Raw genomic sequence first — 17,302 nt, 5'->3', positions numbered from 1 at the left:
GGTGATAGCGTCGGTTTCAACAGGTTCAAAAGGTCGTTGTTTGTGATTTGTGACTGGTGGATTTCGATCCGTGTTGTTTCTGTGTTTCAAGGTTCGTTGCTTGTGATCTTTTCGTGACCAAAACCCGACGTTAATATTCCAAATATTTTTATAGATTTCATCCCTGGACTTCAGACAAATTTAAAAGAGGTAAAAATACTGAAGATTTAGATTAACTTTTGAGATCGTAAAAGTGCAATAAAGTGCCGTGCTAGCAGAGCTTTCTTTCCTACATGCCTCTTACCTTGTCCAAGACGTTCGCATGGCAGACATTCGCCTCGCTTCGCTTGTTTACTCTCCTTGTTTACGTTTGCACGTATTGCGTGCCTATTGCACGTTTGGGTCAAAACAAGCCGTTCCCATTACTCTATTTGGGCCACGCCCAAATAATGAGGGCAGTGAAAAAAATATGTCGTGTGAATCAACGGCAAAGAAATGTACAAAATTTACATAAGAAAAGAGTTCAGCTCCCACAAGACTGGTCTGGGACAGAAACATGGCCGCCGTTTCATTGTTTTGGGACACAAATGTGGTCGCCATGACGTCATGTGAAAACACACAATTGCTGTTTTTCAATGTTCTCCGGCGTTGCCCTCGCCGCTTACTATTACACGATTTATATTTTGCTTGAACAGTCTATAAATATTATCGAGAGCTTCGCTTTTAGCCCTGGCTAAATCTATATATTAGAGTCTTGAAAGTCTTTGGAACACTAAGGGTAATGATGTCTTGATTGTGGAATGAACTTGTTGCTGTATTTGACCTTCTTAGAAGTCGGGTAACATGCCCGTGTCGACTTAACTGTTGTGTGTTTTGTAGATTTAAAACACCAAATCCGTAAGTTCGTGTATAGTAGCTAAATGGGAAAAAATTATTGTATAAGCCTTTCTTTATGTGACATTTTTGTCCGTTTAGAAGGGTCATATTTATCTGGGTACATTGTTGACTTAATCGGTTATATTAGTGATAGAGGGACAGACAAATAGACAAATGCACCCAAAGAAATGTTTTGGTTGAGCACTGAGTCCAACAAGAAATCGTCATATTTGGTCTTCTAAAGAGTCATCTTAGCTATCCCAGGCAGACCAGTACTTAGAGGTCAAGATCACCTCCGGATTATACTTTTTAGCAAACGGCCTCAATGATAGCCTGTACACACACGTTGTTTTATTTTTCTTTTCGTTCTTTTCGAAAACATCGGCGAGTGCGCGAGAACAAGAGCGTTTCTTCTTCCTCCACCCCTATCCCCTTGCGCTGGCGGTCAAGAAATCCCCCGCGGTTTTATTTTTTATCAAGAGCATTGGACGGACTTCAAAGAGAAAATAGAGGGTCTGTGAACAGGCTACCTCAATGACACAATTTTCAGTCAGATTAGCTAACTCACGTTGATCGGATAGCGGCGATATTCCTAGTACAACTCCCAGACAGAGAATGCTTCCAGCAAACTTAAGTCATGATATGAGGCGGGCCTCTTTCACTTTTCGGAGTTTTAAAGATTTATTTACAATTTTTCAATCATACTGATAATTGTCCAAATACACCGGCCACTGTACACGTTGTACGCCTAAAGTGTAGAATACTTATCTAATCATTAGTCGTCTTTTCCTCTATGACAGGTCCTGACAGCTTTTATCTGACTAACATGAATTTTTTCCACAACAAAAACAAATTTCTTTGCCTTCTCCATGCTGTTCTTCTACATGACGTACTTCATGGCAAAATCGTCTTTTTCGATGGATTCAAAGCAATCAAAGCAGTAGGTGGAATTAATGGTAACGGCATTGTTATGGATAAAGATGAAAGGTAAGGAAGTCGATGCCTCAGTAGAGAGTTTGAGGCAGTAGTGTAGTGTTTCTAGACTTTTAGTGCAAATTAGAGGGGCTACGTCATGCTATTTGCCGTCTTTAGAAAAAAAAACGTTTTCCGTAACAACTGAATTCAAAAAATAATGATCCATTTTTGCCATTTAATACTATATTTAGGCAATGAAACTGTTTCCTGTCGTTTGTTACTACGGATGGGCAAGGACGAACATGCCCAACTTTTTCAAGTTTTTAATGCTACATGCCTACGAAAATTGCCAAAAAATAATTATTGTTGGTATTCCGTGTTGAAATTCGTTTGATATCTTCTTCAAAACTTGACTCAAAATTTCGTGTATGCATAAAGACTCCAAGTAATGACGTCATCACAGGATTGACATAAAACAGCAATATCCTGGTGACATCCTGGTCCCTTTAAGCCTGTATTAAGCGAGCCTGTATTAAGGGCCGGGCGAACTTCAATTAGCGGTCACTTGTCAAAGTCTTCGAACTCGTTTCTCCTAGTTACTGCAAAGTCCGCCTCTTTTAAGGTCTATCATCAGTTGTTTCATTGTCTTAACTTCCGTTGAATAACCATGGTATAACCAATCGTACTAGTGCACTGAATAAAGTAGATTCACACACACGCCCTACATGGTCTGTTATTTCTGTTATTTCGGCACAATAAGACTGACAGTATGGAAATCAATGATTGGATTGACAATACTTGCTAAGTTAACATATACGTTAATTATTGTTGCATTTTCTGCGTTCTTAAGAAGTGCCTCGGAAAATTTCAGTATTGTAATGTTACTGCCTCGTTTACGAAATGTTATTCACCAAAGAAGTTAGGCCTAGTCTTAACACTCAGAACGACTCCATCAGTGCTAAACTCTTTGTTCAAATTGCAACACATTTTTATGTTACTTTTTCATTTTTAATGACCTGTTGTTTTTACTAGCATGTATAGAACATTCGTACACTTTTTACTTGACTTGATAATGACGACCAAGAATGTCAAAACGTTGTCCTACGTCTTTTCAACGTTTTCAAAATTTCTGACTGAAAATATTTTTATGAAAAGTTTTTTCGCAATTGTTTTATAGTTTAAAACTATAATTGTGAAATATGAATTTATGCTTATGACAAGCGCATGAGAAATTTGGCGACGAGAGAAAAGATGTCCGCGCTGTCCTCCTCTTCTCTTAAGCGCATCACTCACTCATCTTATTATCTTCTATTCTGATTGTAATGGATTATTAGAAAGAGTCAAACCAACATCAGCTCCGGATTCATTTTATAGACTTGTTTTTGCCTCCACTTCGTCGGGCCGAAGCGTTGCAGTTTTGGAATTTTCTCAGGTCAATCAAGCTAAGTGCTTATTATTATCACATAATACGTTAAGATATTGAACTGCGAAATTCTTATAAATCTATTCCAAAGAACTCAGGTTAATCAATTATCTTACGATGACTTGCGCCTTTGTCCTGGATTATTCTAAAAAGCTGGCTTTATAAAAATTAAAAGCATAGAAACTGGCATGCTCCTGGAAGTTTTGATTCTTCGATAATATTTTTAGAATATGTTATAATTAAGCATTTCGCAGCTTTTGGGGTTAAGTTGTTTTGCACAGTTTTTGCAGACAACAAGTCAGTAACTGAATGTCTCCAAGGTTTGCCAAAATGAGTCTTTAATATTCAGGAATGAACGAGCAGCTTCTTGAAAAAAGGAAGTTTGCAAGACATTTTGAAAAAAAATACGACAAAACCCTTTTCTTAGCCTTCGCTCTTGCATGCCTGGCTCGCTACAATCAAAATACATTGAAACATGTGTGAGCTTTGTCTGTTTGGTTAAATTTTTTGAGGCACACTAGTTTTAATATATTAACCTTGCGATGAATGATCGCCTTGTCGCACGGTATTTCTAAACAGTGAACAGTAAATGTTTAGCCATTAATATTTTATCGCTTGTTGTTTTTAATCAGGATATTAAGCTGGGATCATATATAGATAATATCAATGTTGACCCAGTGACGGGAAGTCTGTGGCTAGCGGGAATTCCTCGAATAATGGACGTTGTGGGGCATTCGAACAACCTTAGTTTTCCTAGTCCCTCTCAGATTTTAACGATGCATCTGGGAAAACCATCTACATCCGGGGTAGCTTTTCCTGATTACGAAATTCGCGAGGTTTACAAGAATGATGGGAAAGAATTGTCAGTTTCTTATTTGTGGAAAACGCATCGTGTCCACTGTTTTTTCTTCTTTATTACATTTCTGGTATTCATTTACGCTATGAACTGTTTTATGAGTCACAGTTTGTTTATTCCGCACTTAACATCGTTTGTAGTTACACTTAAATAAAACTACGTCTAAAGTTGTTTCAGTAAAGGTGACCCTCCATTAAGCCGCGGCCAACCTCTAGTAAGCTACTTCAAGGTGGTACCCAGTTTCCCGCCGAGGTTACCGGTGTCTTAATAGCTGATGTTTGACTGTGTTTTATTTATACCTGTCGACTTAAAGGGAAAGGGAAGCCAGTTGAGGGTGAAAAAAGTAAATACGCTGTTTATATCATCAGTTCAGAGACACTAAAGAAAAATTTACCGTTATTCTTTCGCAATGCTATAAGTGTGAATGTTTTTGAAGTCCAAATGTTAGAATGTTGTATCATGCCAATTTTGTTACCGTAAACTGCTTCTTTTTCAGCACTATAAGCAAAAACGGCGTTAGGCTGCGCTCAGTCGTGCAGTGAGAAACACATTAGAGAGTTCAATTTGTACTACGTGACGAAGTTTTCACTTTTCTTTTCGTTTACTTTTCATTATACGTCTACAAAAAATAAGTAGCCTCATGCTAGATTCATCCACAAGAATTATTATGGCCCTACAGTTTTGACCTACTCATTTCCAAATATGAGGAATTAAAATATTAATTGAATTCGCTGCTGTTACCGTTTTGTCGTAAACTTGAATCTAACAATCTCTATTGTGTCTCGGTCTAGTCTCAAATCTTCTCCCGTTAATAGTTAGCGGTTTTATCAAGTGACGACAGTAGTCATCATTTATTGATTTAAAATTCCTCTTTTTTGCTGGGTGTCTTGCTCGATATTTATCGGGTGCTTCCAGTGAAAGTCTTCTCGAGTTCAGTCCACTCCTCGTCGGGTAAATCTGTCAAAATATAAACAAACAAATAAATAAATAAATAAATAAAATAATGTTGTTAGAAACAATATTATCTTCGAAAAATAGGATGTTTAGGATGAAGCAAAAAAATATGTGGGATATTGGAAAAACAACATACAGGGTTTTTAACTCTATGACATACCAAGCAACTTAACCCAACTTTCACATCCTGGCAAAAAAATTCATAAAATACAGTAGTGGTATAGTGGGGAGCTATGGGTGGGTGCTGTGGCTGTGTTACATTTTCTTGAGGGGAAAAATTATTTAATTGAATGGCTTTGCACTGCAGTGATGTCATCGTGGTTGAGGTATATACAGTCGAACCTTTTTATACGGTCACATCCGGGACACAATTCCGTTGTGTATGGGCAGCGGGTGCACTGATATCATTCTATTGGCATTTGGTGGTAGATTATTCCATAACAATGCCCTCACTGTTGCAAAGAACGCGTTTTAAGTTCTCACAAAAAAGTAATAGCCATCTCTTTCGCTCTTAGCCCTAATAATGAAGATCGTCAGTACGTGGTTAAAATTACTCTGTTCTATACGAACTATTGACACTATTTACACTGAAAAAGCGATAAATTGCAGATCATGTCGCGATTCAAATCTACAAGAAAAACTGTACAGTTTCAAAGTCGCAGTGGGCGAAATGTAGCAGCTAAACAATGAGTTATTATTAGTAAGGAGAAATAACAGTGATGAAAAGATTTCACACTGATACGTACTCTCAAGTGTCTTCAAGACTATTCCATATCCCTGAATGATATCTTTCGTTAGAGTTGAAAGATCCAGTATGCTCTGGCCTAAAGTGGCAGAAACAGGAATACTGCTCAGGAATTTACAGTCTTCCTCCGTTAGTGGCTCGTCAGTTAGTAATACTTTTTGGTCCTTTTGATTCTTTTTCAACAGAGCCTCTTCAAACTGTGAACAAACAGACACACTTTTACTGGTTAATCTTGGGGTCTAAAATTGTTATTCGCGTTTAAGTGCAGATGACAGCATAGGAATCGATGCCTTCTGGCCAGTCTAAACAGGATATGTCTTGATGTACTTGATCTATTTCTGGCCATAAGCCATTTGATTTATGTTAACATAGCGAAGAACATTCATCACGTAAATATCATCAGCGACAACTTGCGGCATTTCATTCATGCTTCAAGAGCTCTTGTTACCCTTTCATAAACCTGAAGCCTGGAAAAGGTAACCCTTTTGGGCGGAACCTCCCCGTATAGGGAGCTAAGCGATAGTCATATCGTCGGGAATTCATAGCTGTTATTTGAAGGCGTATAATTATATGACTATGCGCATCCTTGTTGAGAGCCAAACAGATTAGGTATGAAGAAGGTCTATTAGGGTTTTCACAGGGAGTAGGTAGAATGTAAAATGATGCATTCTGGTCCCTATAACTTACCCATCTCCGATACTTGCTAACACGCGCTTTACGCTGCTCTCTGGTGGCTTCAGTCATCAAAACTTTCCTCTTTATAATTTCCAGTTTTTTGACATCATCAGGTGTGAAATACTCTAAAAAAACGTTGCTATATTCGTGATTATACATCCTTGCATATTCTAGGACATTCACAGAATTCTAAGAGGATCCAATCAACAGCCTTAAAAGGCGTCTTCTCGGAGGTACGCGTGGGTTATTTAAGGTTCCTCGGACCTGCTGATCGCTTATTTGAAATTAAAAATCCTTGTAGCGAGGGACACTGCACCCATCGACAGACGTAACTCTCACTTGGTGTGGCCATGGCCTCTGTGCTAGCGGGGGTTTTAGCTATATGATCCAGGGAGATAGTTTTGTTTTTCCAGGAATTTGAATGTTTTCCCTCAAGTGACTGTGCTTTTTATTTATCTTAACAAGATACCTCGTCCCTGACGTTTGCAGAAAGTTCCCTTTAGTCAAAAGATCTGAACAACCACTACACTCTAACTGTTTATTTAACTCATACTGTAAAGGTTTTTTTAAAAAAAAAATGATTATATGGCCATTACACCAGCAACCTCCGAATTAAATGTTATCTTATGGGAGATTCATCTGAGCTGGTCAGTAGTTCTCACCTGGCAGATCCGTTTCGTCTGAGTCCAGATTGGTGACAACATCGTCCCATCCCTCGTCATCATCTTCGTCCATCCCACCTTTCGGTATTGGGCCAGATTTGCCTATATACTCTCCTTTCGGTATTTCCAGTAATCCTTTTTCTCTGTTGTACTCCACGCGGCAACATTTGATGAGAATAGGACCCGGCCAAGACCTGGTTGCCATTGCAGGAGGGATAAACACGTTCTTGAAGCCAAGCCCCATCCTTGTCGGCTTTTTTGGTGGCATTGGAAGATTCACTTGCCCGCCCAAATCTAACCGAGTCTTTCACGGTTATAAAGCCGAGAGTGGTTAAGAAGGAAATGACAAAAAATTCATATTAAAAATGCTGACAACAAATATGATAGCATGTGAAAGCACTGCCCTAGAAGGATTCTACATCAACTGAGCCAATAATTTTTTTTCTTATGGAACTCAAAGGTCGGATTGCATTTTTATCCTCACACACTGACGATGAAAGCTAGCTAAGCGAGTGAACGGCCACCTCCCATAAACTATCATATTTAGTTGGAACCTCTCGTGAGGCGACAACGACCACTTTTGGGGTTGACGGTTTCATGATTTGCATTTTTTAACCTCTTGAAAGGAACTACTCGACGAATATACAAAAAACGTTTAGTAACAACATGGAACTACAGATATCGTATCATTTGGAAGCCCTCAACTTTGTCTATTTATTTATTTATTTTTTTGGGGGGGGGGGTGGGGGGGGGGGGGAGTTGGGGGCAGGCCATTCACTTCCCGGTTGCTTCCAGGAGGGCAATTTTGAAAACATTTTAAGATAAACCGTTCTGGAAACGAGAGTGGTGTACCAAGTTTAATTTTTTAGCGGTATTCTGAAAGTTTTCTGAAAGGCTCTTTTCATACCTGTTGTACTAAGCCACGCACTTCCAATTTTTCACTGTAAACAACTGATGTTATGAGAAGTAGTTTGGAGTCTTCAAAAGAGTTCACTTTATTATAATCGAGTGCTGTTTGGACCAATATATCACGGAGATCTGGATCGGTAATGTACTCCTGGCTAACTTTACCAAGCTCTAGGTAGCCCAGATCATCAATGGATACGACTTTTCCCTTTACCGCCTCCCCTACATCTAAATGACCTTCTAGACGGCTGAGGTACAATTGATAACGATAAATAAAGACACTGACAACGTCAGTTAAGAAGTAAGATAACAAGATGCACGTTAATTTTGCCTCATTAAGATGTAAACAAACGGACCAAACAAATTAGGAAACCTAGGATAAATACTGACTGATTTCCTAAACGAGGGCCGAGGGAGAAAGCTTCTAGGAGAGCCCGGGGACATGCTATGCTCCCCCGGTAATTTGTTTGGATTTTGACTCCCTAAAGTTCCCTTTCCAGGGTTTCTGATTCAACTTGGAAAGTTTTATTACTGTTAAAAATATTTTCATTATGAAGCATCTGACCGATTTCTGGAAAACGCTGGAAACCAGTGTGGATCCACGCCTGTGTATCAGAAAACGTGGCCAGCCTCAGAGGTAGAGAGCCAACAGTATGAAAAATTATATATGGATATCCTGGTAACACATCAATAAAATGGCTCTTTGTCTACATTGCCGGATCGAACTGAAATTTGAATGAATTTTAACGACAAAGGTAGTACCGGAGTACCAGAAGAAAAACCATTCGGCGCAAGATCAAGAGCGAGAACCAACACCCCACATATAGCGTCGCCTCCGGGACTCGAAGCTGGTGGGAGGCGTGTGTTGTCACCATCGCGCTACTCTTAGGCTGCGTGCAAACAGACGCAACAATTCCCAACATTGTTGCACCAACAATGTCGGGAGTTGTTGCGTGCGTATTGGCAGTGGTCTGCGAACGGATGCAACAACTCCCAACAATGTTGGTACCTGCAGTGCATCGTGGAAAGGATACAACCCATAAGTCTTTGTAAACCATGCGTAATGAGCGTGCGTGGCCCCAACAATGTTGGAAGAGCTGTGCAAATGGATCCAACATTGTTGCGCTACGCTTCGGCGATCACGGCACAAAAGAAATGTTGGGAGTTTTTGGCTCAAAATTTTGACCGGTTTCAAACAAAACGAACAACCACCAGCAACACGTAACAACATGTAATAAAGTGTGCAAACGACCCAACATGTATCATCCAACAATGTTGCGTCCGTTTGCACGAGGCTTTACTCCCAAAGGGTTATTCTCATATATGGGCTATCAGGGTATGTCACGCTCAACAGGGTATTTTTGACTTCCCTGACTTTGTAACAGGGTATAAAAATTACCCCATATCCCTTGAAGAGGGTATATTTACTTCATAAGGGTCGATTTTTTCCCCATAGTCCCTGATTCTCAATCAAACTAAGGTGTGAAACTATCAATGCTTCTCTCGTCATTGGCCATCAACAGCCACAGGAACAGGATTCATATATATTTTGATAATTATTGTCTGAAACAGGTTCGCAAATTCGTCTCTTCTGTCTGGAACAGGTCAAGAGTCTCAAAGACTCGTCGGCACACTCCATGATAAATTTAACGGATTACCAACCTCTCTCGGGGCTCTGATCAATTACTTTGTTCATCAGCTTTTTTTTGCAGGGGAACATTAAACATTAAACTCTACTGATTGTATTGAAGATGTGTTCCTAATAATACTAAAGTTTGTTGGTGTAAGTTTTGTTGTTAGTCATGTCAGTTTCCTATAAGGGTCTCAGAGAAAAGGAAGGCTTTCAGAGATGATACTGAACTTTAAAAGTACCACACACCTGTGTCCTGACTGACCAGAAGTATTCTTTAGTTCTGTCAAATCCTCTCGAGTCACTTTAGATTTAACTTCGTCACGGAATTTCTGTACTTCTTCGCTCTTCACATATTTCTCTAACCCATCAAGGATTACAAATTCTGTTTTAGCAAAAGGCCGTTTCCAAATGCACCGAGGTCGTTTTACTACCAGAGCGAATGGTTTTGTGGTTTTAATTTCACCGTCAAAGACTGGGTAATACTTTTCTTCACCAAATGTTTCCTGGGCAAACATGCGCAGTAGTTTTGATTTTGCAAACATCTAAAAGGAAGAGATAGGACTTGATCAGAAAACGCTGTTTGCCGTCGAATATTTGAATACTATAGCATGTTATGTAAATGTATTTTTTTTCCGTACGAAGCACCAAGGAGCTCTTATGAGAACTCGTTCACGCCTCCTTTTGAATTCCAGATCGAATCGAAATTTATTTATGATTTTTTTCCCTTTAGATACACCTAATTGCAATAACGTTGTCTTAGAAAACTGAAAAAAGGAAAAAGGCAAATAGGAATTAAATTAGGCTAATAAGCCTAATGAATTCATTTGCAGCCATCCACACATGGACGTCGTATTTACCTGCTGAAATTTGCTATTGTTTCAAAGCTGAAAAACAATAGAAAAAATTCTAGCGAGGAAGTGGTATGGCTGCAAATGAATCCTCCCTGAGAATATGGCTTAATGAGCCTAATTAATTCCTATTTGGCTTTTTCTTTTTTTCATTTTCCTTTGACAACGTTTTTGTAATTAGGTGTATGTATGCTGAGAAGTTTCTACTGCAGCGAATTTGCGTTACATAAAGTTAGGCGCACATTGTTTTCGAAAACTTCGCCTTAATTTGGTGTATGTAAGCCTACCTTTTAGAAAATTCGGGTGAATTTTGTGTAACGTAAGTTTTCTTCGCGTTGTCAACATGCATCGTTAATTTCCTATAATAAGGTATATACAGACCCTTGGGTACTTCGTTTTTCGTCGAAAGTGTTTGGCATTACGTACCATATGCGTACATCGGTACGTCCCAGGGGTATACAAGGCCAAGAAATCATAATAGGACTGCAGGTAATATGATTTCTTGATAGGCTGAGATAACCATTTTTAAACCGACACCCAACAGCGGTCCTTTGTTGGGGTGCGCTTTTCGGTAATGGAGTCAAACCATACTTCAAGAAAGTGACCTAAAGACACAAAGATCTCACTTGGTCGACGACCGGCAACGAAAATTTCTATGTGCAACATGCAAGAATCAAAAAAAGAAAAAAAAAAAAACAGAAGGTCTGTTTCATTGAAAGTGAGATCCGGAATATTCGCCCACTGTCGATAAAAGTATTTTACAAAACCCAATTTAAACCGAATTAAAGTATTAAAACGCTTCTTGAAATCCTCAATCTGACGGTGATTGTATCGACGTCTCAAATTATACAATGTACTTTGAAGTTTAAGCAATACGTCACCATTACAGCACTGTTCACCATTTGTTTTACTCATATAAAAAATGAATCTTGGATTAATTCTTTTCTATTGATTCCTTTTCGAAATCACTCTTTGGCTTTTAAATTGAAAAAATATGGAATGTTGCCCTAAAAGCGACAGCTTTTTTACATGATTCATGCAGCAAAATAAAAAAACCCCGAAAGGTGTTATGTACCTCATGAGTATAGAACACTAATATGGCGCTAACAAGCTCTTAAAATCTTACGGTTTGCATGCGATTGAACCTCCTTATCCAGACTTGTTAAGATGAGCTTACAATCGGTATGACGGCACGCAGTGAAACTTTATGACAAGGCCGAATCGATAATACTTCGTTTTAAGTATAATGACAGGCAAAACAAAAGGCCACAAACTTTCAGTTTAATTTATTTCCTCATAACTCATTTTTAGACCGAACTTTCCCTTGCTTAATGCAATCAGGATTGAAAACAGCAACACAAGCGGTTCGAAATGTGCAAGCTTTGAGCATTCCTCTAACATCGAAAGGGAGTTTATTATATCAATAAGCTAACTGAGGGTTTAGTTAATCGCTGTGTTCAAATAATTTTACAAAAAAAAAAATATTTTTTCAGTTTCCATAATCCCATCTCTATAATAAACAATAGTTTTTTGGCCAATCAAATCCCGCCCAGTATCAGAGCGTAGTTGTTTCCTTATCAAATTATGACATTGTTTCGGTTTCGGATAAGGGGTATGACATTTGCGAAATGGCATAAATCATGCGGTTAAAGTTTGACATATTGAATAAATAAATAAATGAACGCATTTCTAACCCAAACCACACAATTTCTACCATTCCGCATTCCCTCCCATGTTCCGGTGGCCTTCTGTAACATTCCTCCCTTAAAGTTCACCTAATTTATCGTGATTGGATCCATTGTATCATTACATTTTAAAATCAGAATTATTTTTGCCTTTACTGTACAATAAGAATATACGTGCTTTGGTATTATTGAAACGTTTTTTTAAATATAAAAAGGTACACTCGTAACATTATGAAAACAATAGAAACTGAAAACATAAAGACGTGCAAAATAAAACATACACACACAAGAACGTCCTTCCAAATAGTACACGCAATAAAACCAGAAATAAAGCCTAGTTTATAAATTAACAAGAGAAAACAACTGAATGAAATCAAAGAGGAAATACTTTTCAATAACCGCTTTATTAAGATCGGCGGAAAGACGATTTTTTTTATAAAGCATGGGTTAGTTAAGGCATTTTAAGAATCAAAGACATCCTCAATGCTCACGATAACTTCCTATCTTTCCAAGACCTTAACGATACTTTCGACGTTCGTGGTACCTTTCTTGATTACGGTGGTCTTCTGGCCGCGATTCCTAAAGATTGGAACGAAATGCTATCTTACATGGCAACCAGGCACACACCGACGAACTAATGATGACGCAACTAACCGTTGGAAATGTTTCAGCAAAATATGCTCGACTAATGTTTGCTGAGAAATCTTTCTGCCCTCCATTAACTGAATTCTGTTTAAGAGATCAAAAATTCACTCCTAGTGTCGTATATGAGCTTCCATTCAAAATCACCATTGAAAATAAGCTAATAAGTTTTCAGTTCAAACTCATCCACAATATTCGTCCAACCAATCAACGCCTTTGGAAAATGAATGTTAAATCTTCTCCAAAATGCAAACAATGTGATGCTCCTTGTGAAACTATTAGGCACATCATACGAGTGTCCTGCCGTCAAAATTTTTTGGGAAAAGGTCATAGATTGGTGAAATCGTAAACGTTCTGAAAACATAAATCCCAATCCAACGGAAGTTCTTTATGGATACAAACCTGAATCTAACAGCTTTCATACTTTTAACCATTATCTCTTAATTGTTAGATATTACGTTTACTTAGCTAGAAACAAGTTTGAGACCCAAGAACTGGAGGTTTTCCGCATTGTTCTCCTGGAAATTAAAACCCAGTGCGAAAGAGAAATTACAATAACAAACGGAAATCTTAACATATACAGAAATAAGTGGACCACCTTGTGCATTTCTGATTAGTGTTCATTTATAGTAATTCAGCAAACGCGCACTATTGTTATCTTTCTATTTGTTCTTCTAGTTGTTGTTAATCTCAGTGAACTTTCGTATTCCGCTTTTTTTGTTTGTTTTGTTTTTTTTTTTTTTTAACGTTTTGCCCCCTTTTTTTGCTGCCCCGTTATTGTAAAATTTATTGTGATGCTATGTTGAATGATGTTAAATAAAATTAGTTATATAAAGAAAAATAATTTAAAAAAAACTGAAATAAAATTTCGGGAATTTTGTCTTTGAATTTTTTTCAGAATAATGACCCAGGCATCCAAAAGCCGAACTCCCGCAAAAGCTACTTGTTAAGTACAGCTGCAAACTGATTATACAACTTGTCGTCTAAAGCCGACTGAGTTACCGAGGCCAAAGATATATTTTCTTCTCCTGGTAGCTTGTCACCTGCTTCAGCACAAAAAGAGTCTAACGTTGTTAGATTTGATGTGACTTCTGTAAGAAGATTAAGAAAGTAAAAAAGGGAAGGATAACGATGTATTTTTTCCGAGAAATTTAGAACACCGAAGCCAGGAATATGTTAAAATAAGTAGAACTAGAAAAAAAACTGTAAAACCGCGGTAATTTGAAATATGTTTCGCTCTTCGAGCATCGTCAGTCGTGACCATCCCTTCTCTCCAAGATAGGGTATCTCATGTTGGAAATATATTTCAATTTCCCCTGGGTTATACTTTTCTTATTACGAGTTTTATACCTTGCTTTTTTGGAAGTCGAATGCAAAAAGACGTGGCGTCCTGTTCACCTAGTTCCTAGCCGGATGTGCTCGCGGGAATACGGAGCGGGGAGGGAGGGGAGGGGGGGGATGACAGAGAGAGTGAGAGAGGGGGAGAGCCAGAGCGCCGCGGGAGCCGCTTGCTCGCAGGCTTACTAGTTCCAGCAAAGCGACTACTTGAAGCTTAAAGCTACTGTGAAAAGGACACAACGTTAGGGAAACAACAGATCCAATACAAAGTGAGTCTGACGTACTTTATTCAAAAACAACCTCAGGTCAAGATTGATATAAATAATAGCACACTATTGATCAGCGTTCAATTCGGCGGCCTTTATGTCATCAAACACCATATCCATTCTGTCAAAAGCTTCCACCACAAGCGCATAGACCTGAAAAAAGTAAAACGTTTATCAGAATACTGTGCAAATGGCAAAAAAACAATCTTGCGTCTTTTTCTTTTGAAAGACCACAAGGTCTTGTACTTCCATAAGATAAACTTCTTTCCAACGGGTAAACTAACGCTTGGTCCGCATAAATCAGTTCAAGTTTGTAAACGCCTATACACGTTATGGTTGTGATCAGATACTTTCGTAAAAAAGTCTTGTAAGTGAATAAATATATCGATCTCGAACAAGTTCGTTATGCTTTTCAAACTTAAACGGACGGACACAATGAAGATGACGTTTCGCTTTGACAAAGGACAACCGCTCGAAACATCTTATGAATCATTCTATGGCGCAGGAAACGGAACTTAATTGACTCGCTTGATAAAACCAAATTGTTATGTTCGTGTAAACATAGCGGCCTAATTGCCATATTCTGAATATACCCGGCGTCACCCATTTCTTCAGAGAGACAACAGGGCATAAATCACGTTGTTAATAAAATAGCAAAGCTAATAACCTGAGTAAAAAACTTTTCTTTGTACTTTGCTTCTAAAACTGGGTCCACTGTAACGCCATCCACACTGGCTGGTGTCTGACAAAACAAAAAAGAATGAAATAATCAGAGGGCAGACGCTACTACTACTTTACCTCAGATTAAATCACCAGATAATTCAACAATTATCAACTGAAAGACGTAGTAATACATGTGGAACAGTAATATTGCGTCAGCCAATCACAGCAGGCGCAGACATTCAAAAGAACCAGTAAAAATTTGAAGTAAAATAGCTCCTGGCTAAGCGCTGGAAAACTGAGCAACGACCTATTTTTGGTCTCAACTGTGATTAGTTAGAAAAGTGGTGCTAGATGTTTCTAGCAGACTGAATTAATTGTTTCACATGAGAATAGGATTTTTTGCCAGCACAAGTCAAGTGAAAAATGTCGCAACAACACGTGATTTATAAACCATTTCTCTTCTTCTTTCTTCATATTAAGTTAACTTTTAATGAAAGACAAATCTTACCAGGCAAGGCGCGTTAGTTACAAGATATTGTTACTCCTACATGTTCTCAAGAAAAAAAGTGTAACGTAATAGAGGGGTCGTAATAATATTGGACCGTCCAAAATTAACTCACCCCAGTCCGCTCTGCTGCTGTTTCGCTAAGGGCTGATTTTGACTGTGACGAAGGAGTACTGGTACCTAGAAAGGATAAAGATGAAAATTAACTCGCTAAAAACTTCTTTGTCAGCAGTTTTATTTTGTACAAGGGGTGGTTAGTAAACAAAGGTTAGAAAAACAAGTGAATGAAACATCTTGACTAATTTATAATTTTACCTCTTCCTGACTTTTTCGCTGATAACTTGGAGCGTTGCGTTGACGTAGGGCGATCCTAACAAAAAACAAGTTAGATCACATGAGATCAGTCGGTCGCTAAACTAACTTTGTTTTGATGGTCAAATACGAACACCATCACAAGAGAAATATGCTGTCAACAGGACTGTGTCGCACAGGTAGTGTGCAATTTGTTTAAGAATTACTTAAGATCTAGTTAGTAAAATGTGACACGTGGCTCAGTTTTCGTCATGTAAGCTCCATCGCTTTGCTTGGTTATTGCTTTAGGCCATGTTCACACTACTATAACAGATAGCGTTTACACCGCCATGAAAATCATAGTGGATAGGGCTCAGTTCTGTTCACACACGAACAGATGTAGCGGCGCCATTTCTATAACGGAGCGAAGCTGCGCCTGGCCGATTTCTAAGGTGGAGAGTTACATATCGGATAGGTGTTCATATCATGATACCGGACAGCTTTTCGTAGCTCAACATAAAACCTATCCAGTATAGTGTGAAAATACCCATATTCATCGCTCCATTTTTAGTCTTTTTAGATGGCAGCAAGCAGTTCTTACAATGTGGCGTTCGATTTGTCACTTAAAAAAAGCCCAAGCTCCGTGCTTAGAATTAGAGATATCAACGCTAGACTCTTTTTCCGTCGTTAGCCTTTTGGCGTAATCTCTATCAGCTGAGCCATGGAGACATTGCAGCGCTTTACAACGAAACTTAACAGAGCTTTGTTGATGTTTTTGACATCTACCTTCATCGCCAAACTTCTTGAACGTGTAGTCATATTTAAGTTGCGGTCTAATCTGGAATTCCATTACTGAACGTACACACGGTTTACTGGCTAGTTTAGGAGTAAACCATCAAAAGTTTGAGTATGGTGAGAAAACGTGTTACAAGCTTTATACTACCACATGAGAAATTTCTACAATTTGATTGGCTTAGAGCAGTAGTATTTCACCTTAATTTGAAATACCTATATGTGAAAATTACAAACCATTTGCGGGTAGTAGTATAAACAAATAATAGCATGATTTGGACGTGATATTTGGCTTAAATACCACTCCTGATTTTTCAAAATTGTCTCAAATTTCAATCGCCTAACGGCTCGTGAAATTACGTATAACAATTTCGAAATATCACTCGTGGTATTTATGCCTAATATCACTACATATTATGCTATTACCTATAGTAACATTTCAATGGAATTACAAAAACACAGATTCTTGATACGTCAACAGAGGATGGAAAAAGTAAACTCCAAGAATTACTAACAAACAAGCCCTCTTCCGATTCCAAATAACTCTGAACTTCACAACGTTGTGGACTATGAATGCAGGTCTGACCAGTCTCCTTGATGACAATGTAGAAAAGCATCAAGAAAGGGAAATACAACAGATTTTGTAAA

General features: G+C 38.4%; 2 protein-coding genes across 4 annotated transcripts in view; both read right to left on the bottom strand.

The window, feature by feature from the left end:
* Positions 1-17,302, bottom strand: part of LOC140935085 (MYCBP-associated protein-like) — a 40,913-nt gene that overhangs the window by 6,678 nt on the left and 16,933 nt on the right. Inside the window, exons 23-26 of one of the 2 annotated variants that reach the window (XM_073384618.1) lie at positions 15,887-15,941; positions 15,687-15,751; positions 15,071-15,145; positions 14,403-14,556 (exon numbers count right to left, since the gene is read on the bottom strand). In XM_073384618.1, the coding sequence (XP_073240719.1) occupies positions 14,470-14,556; positions 15,071-15,145; positions 15,687-15,751; positions 15,887-15,941 (282 nt within the window). In that variant the 3' untranslated portion in view covers positions 14,403-14,469. Of the gene's footprint in view, positions 1-14,402; positions 14,557-15,070; positions 15,146-15,686; positions 15,752-15,886; positions 15,942-17,302 lie in introns of those variants that run through there. The other variant, XM_073384619.1, reaches the window with a different exon arrangement.
* LOC140935088 (uncharacterized) lies at positions 4,090-11,679 on the bottom strand. 2 transcript variants are annotated; one of them, XM_073384622.1, is made up of 7 exons: positions 11,599-11,679; positions 9,871-10,166; positions 7,993-8,239; positions 7,086-7,389; positions 6,436-6,548; positions 5,750-5,945; positions 4,090-5,006 (listed from the first exon to the last, which is right to left on the bottom strand). In XM_073384622.1, the coding sequence occupies exons 1-7, from the start codon at positions 11,605-11,607 to the stop codon at positions 4,948-4,950; spliced, it is 1,224 nt and encodes a 407-aa protein (XP_073240723.1). In that variant the 5' UTR covers positions 11,608-11,679; the 3' UTR covers positions 4,090-4,947. The 2 variants fall into 2 exon arrangements, with proteins under 2 accessions (XP_073240723.1, XP_073240724.1); XM_073384623.1 differs by having other exon boundaries at positions 11,548-11,662.

This window comes from Porites lutea, chromosome 4 (assembly GCF_958299795.1).
Source record: "Porites lutea chromosome 4, jaPorLute2.1, whole genome shotgun sequence".
Taxonomy (NCBI): domain Eukaryota; kingdom Metazoa; phylum Cnidaria; class Anthozoa; order Scleractinia; family Poritidae; genus Porites; species Porites lutea.
Note: the sequence above shows the minus strand (reverse complement) of the source record. Positions and strands in the feature narration are given on the sequence as shown.

What these genes read in the sequence shown, in the direction of transcription:
- LOC140935088 (XM_073384622.1), bottom strand. An exon ending in AGACGAAACGGATCTGCCAG is followed by an intron (nt 6,549 to 7,085) that starts GTGAGAACTACT and finishes ACGTTTTTTTAG; the next exon opens with AGTATTTCACACCTGATGAT. An exon ending in AGTCTTGAAGACACTTGAGA is followed by an intron (nt 5,007 to 5,749) that starts GTACGTATCAGT and finishes ATATTTTGACAG; the next exon opens with ATTTACCCGACGAGGAGTGG.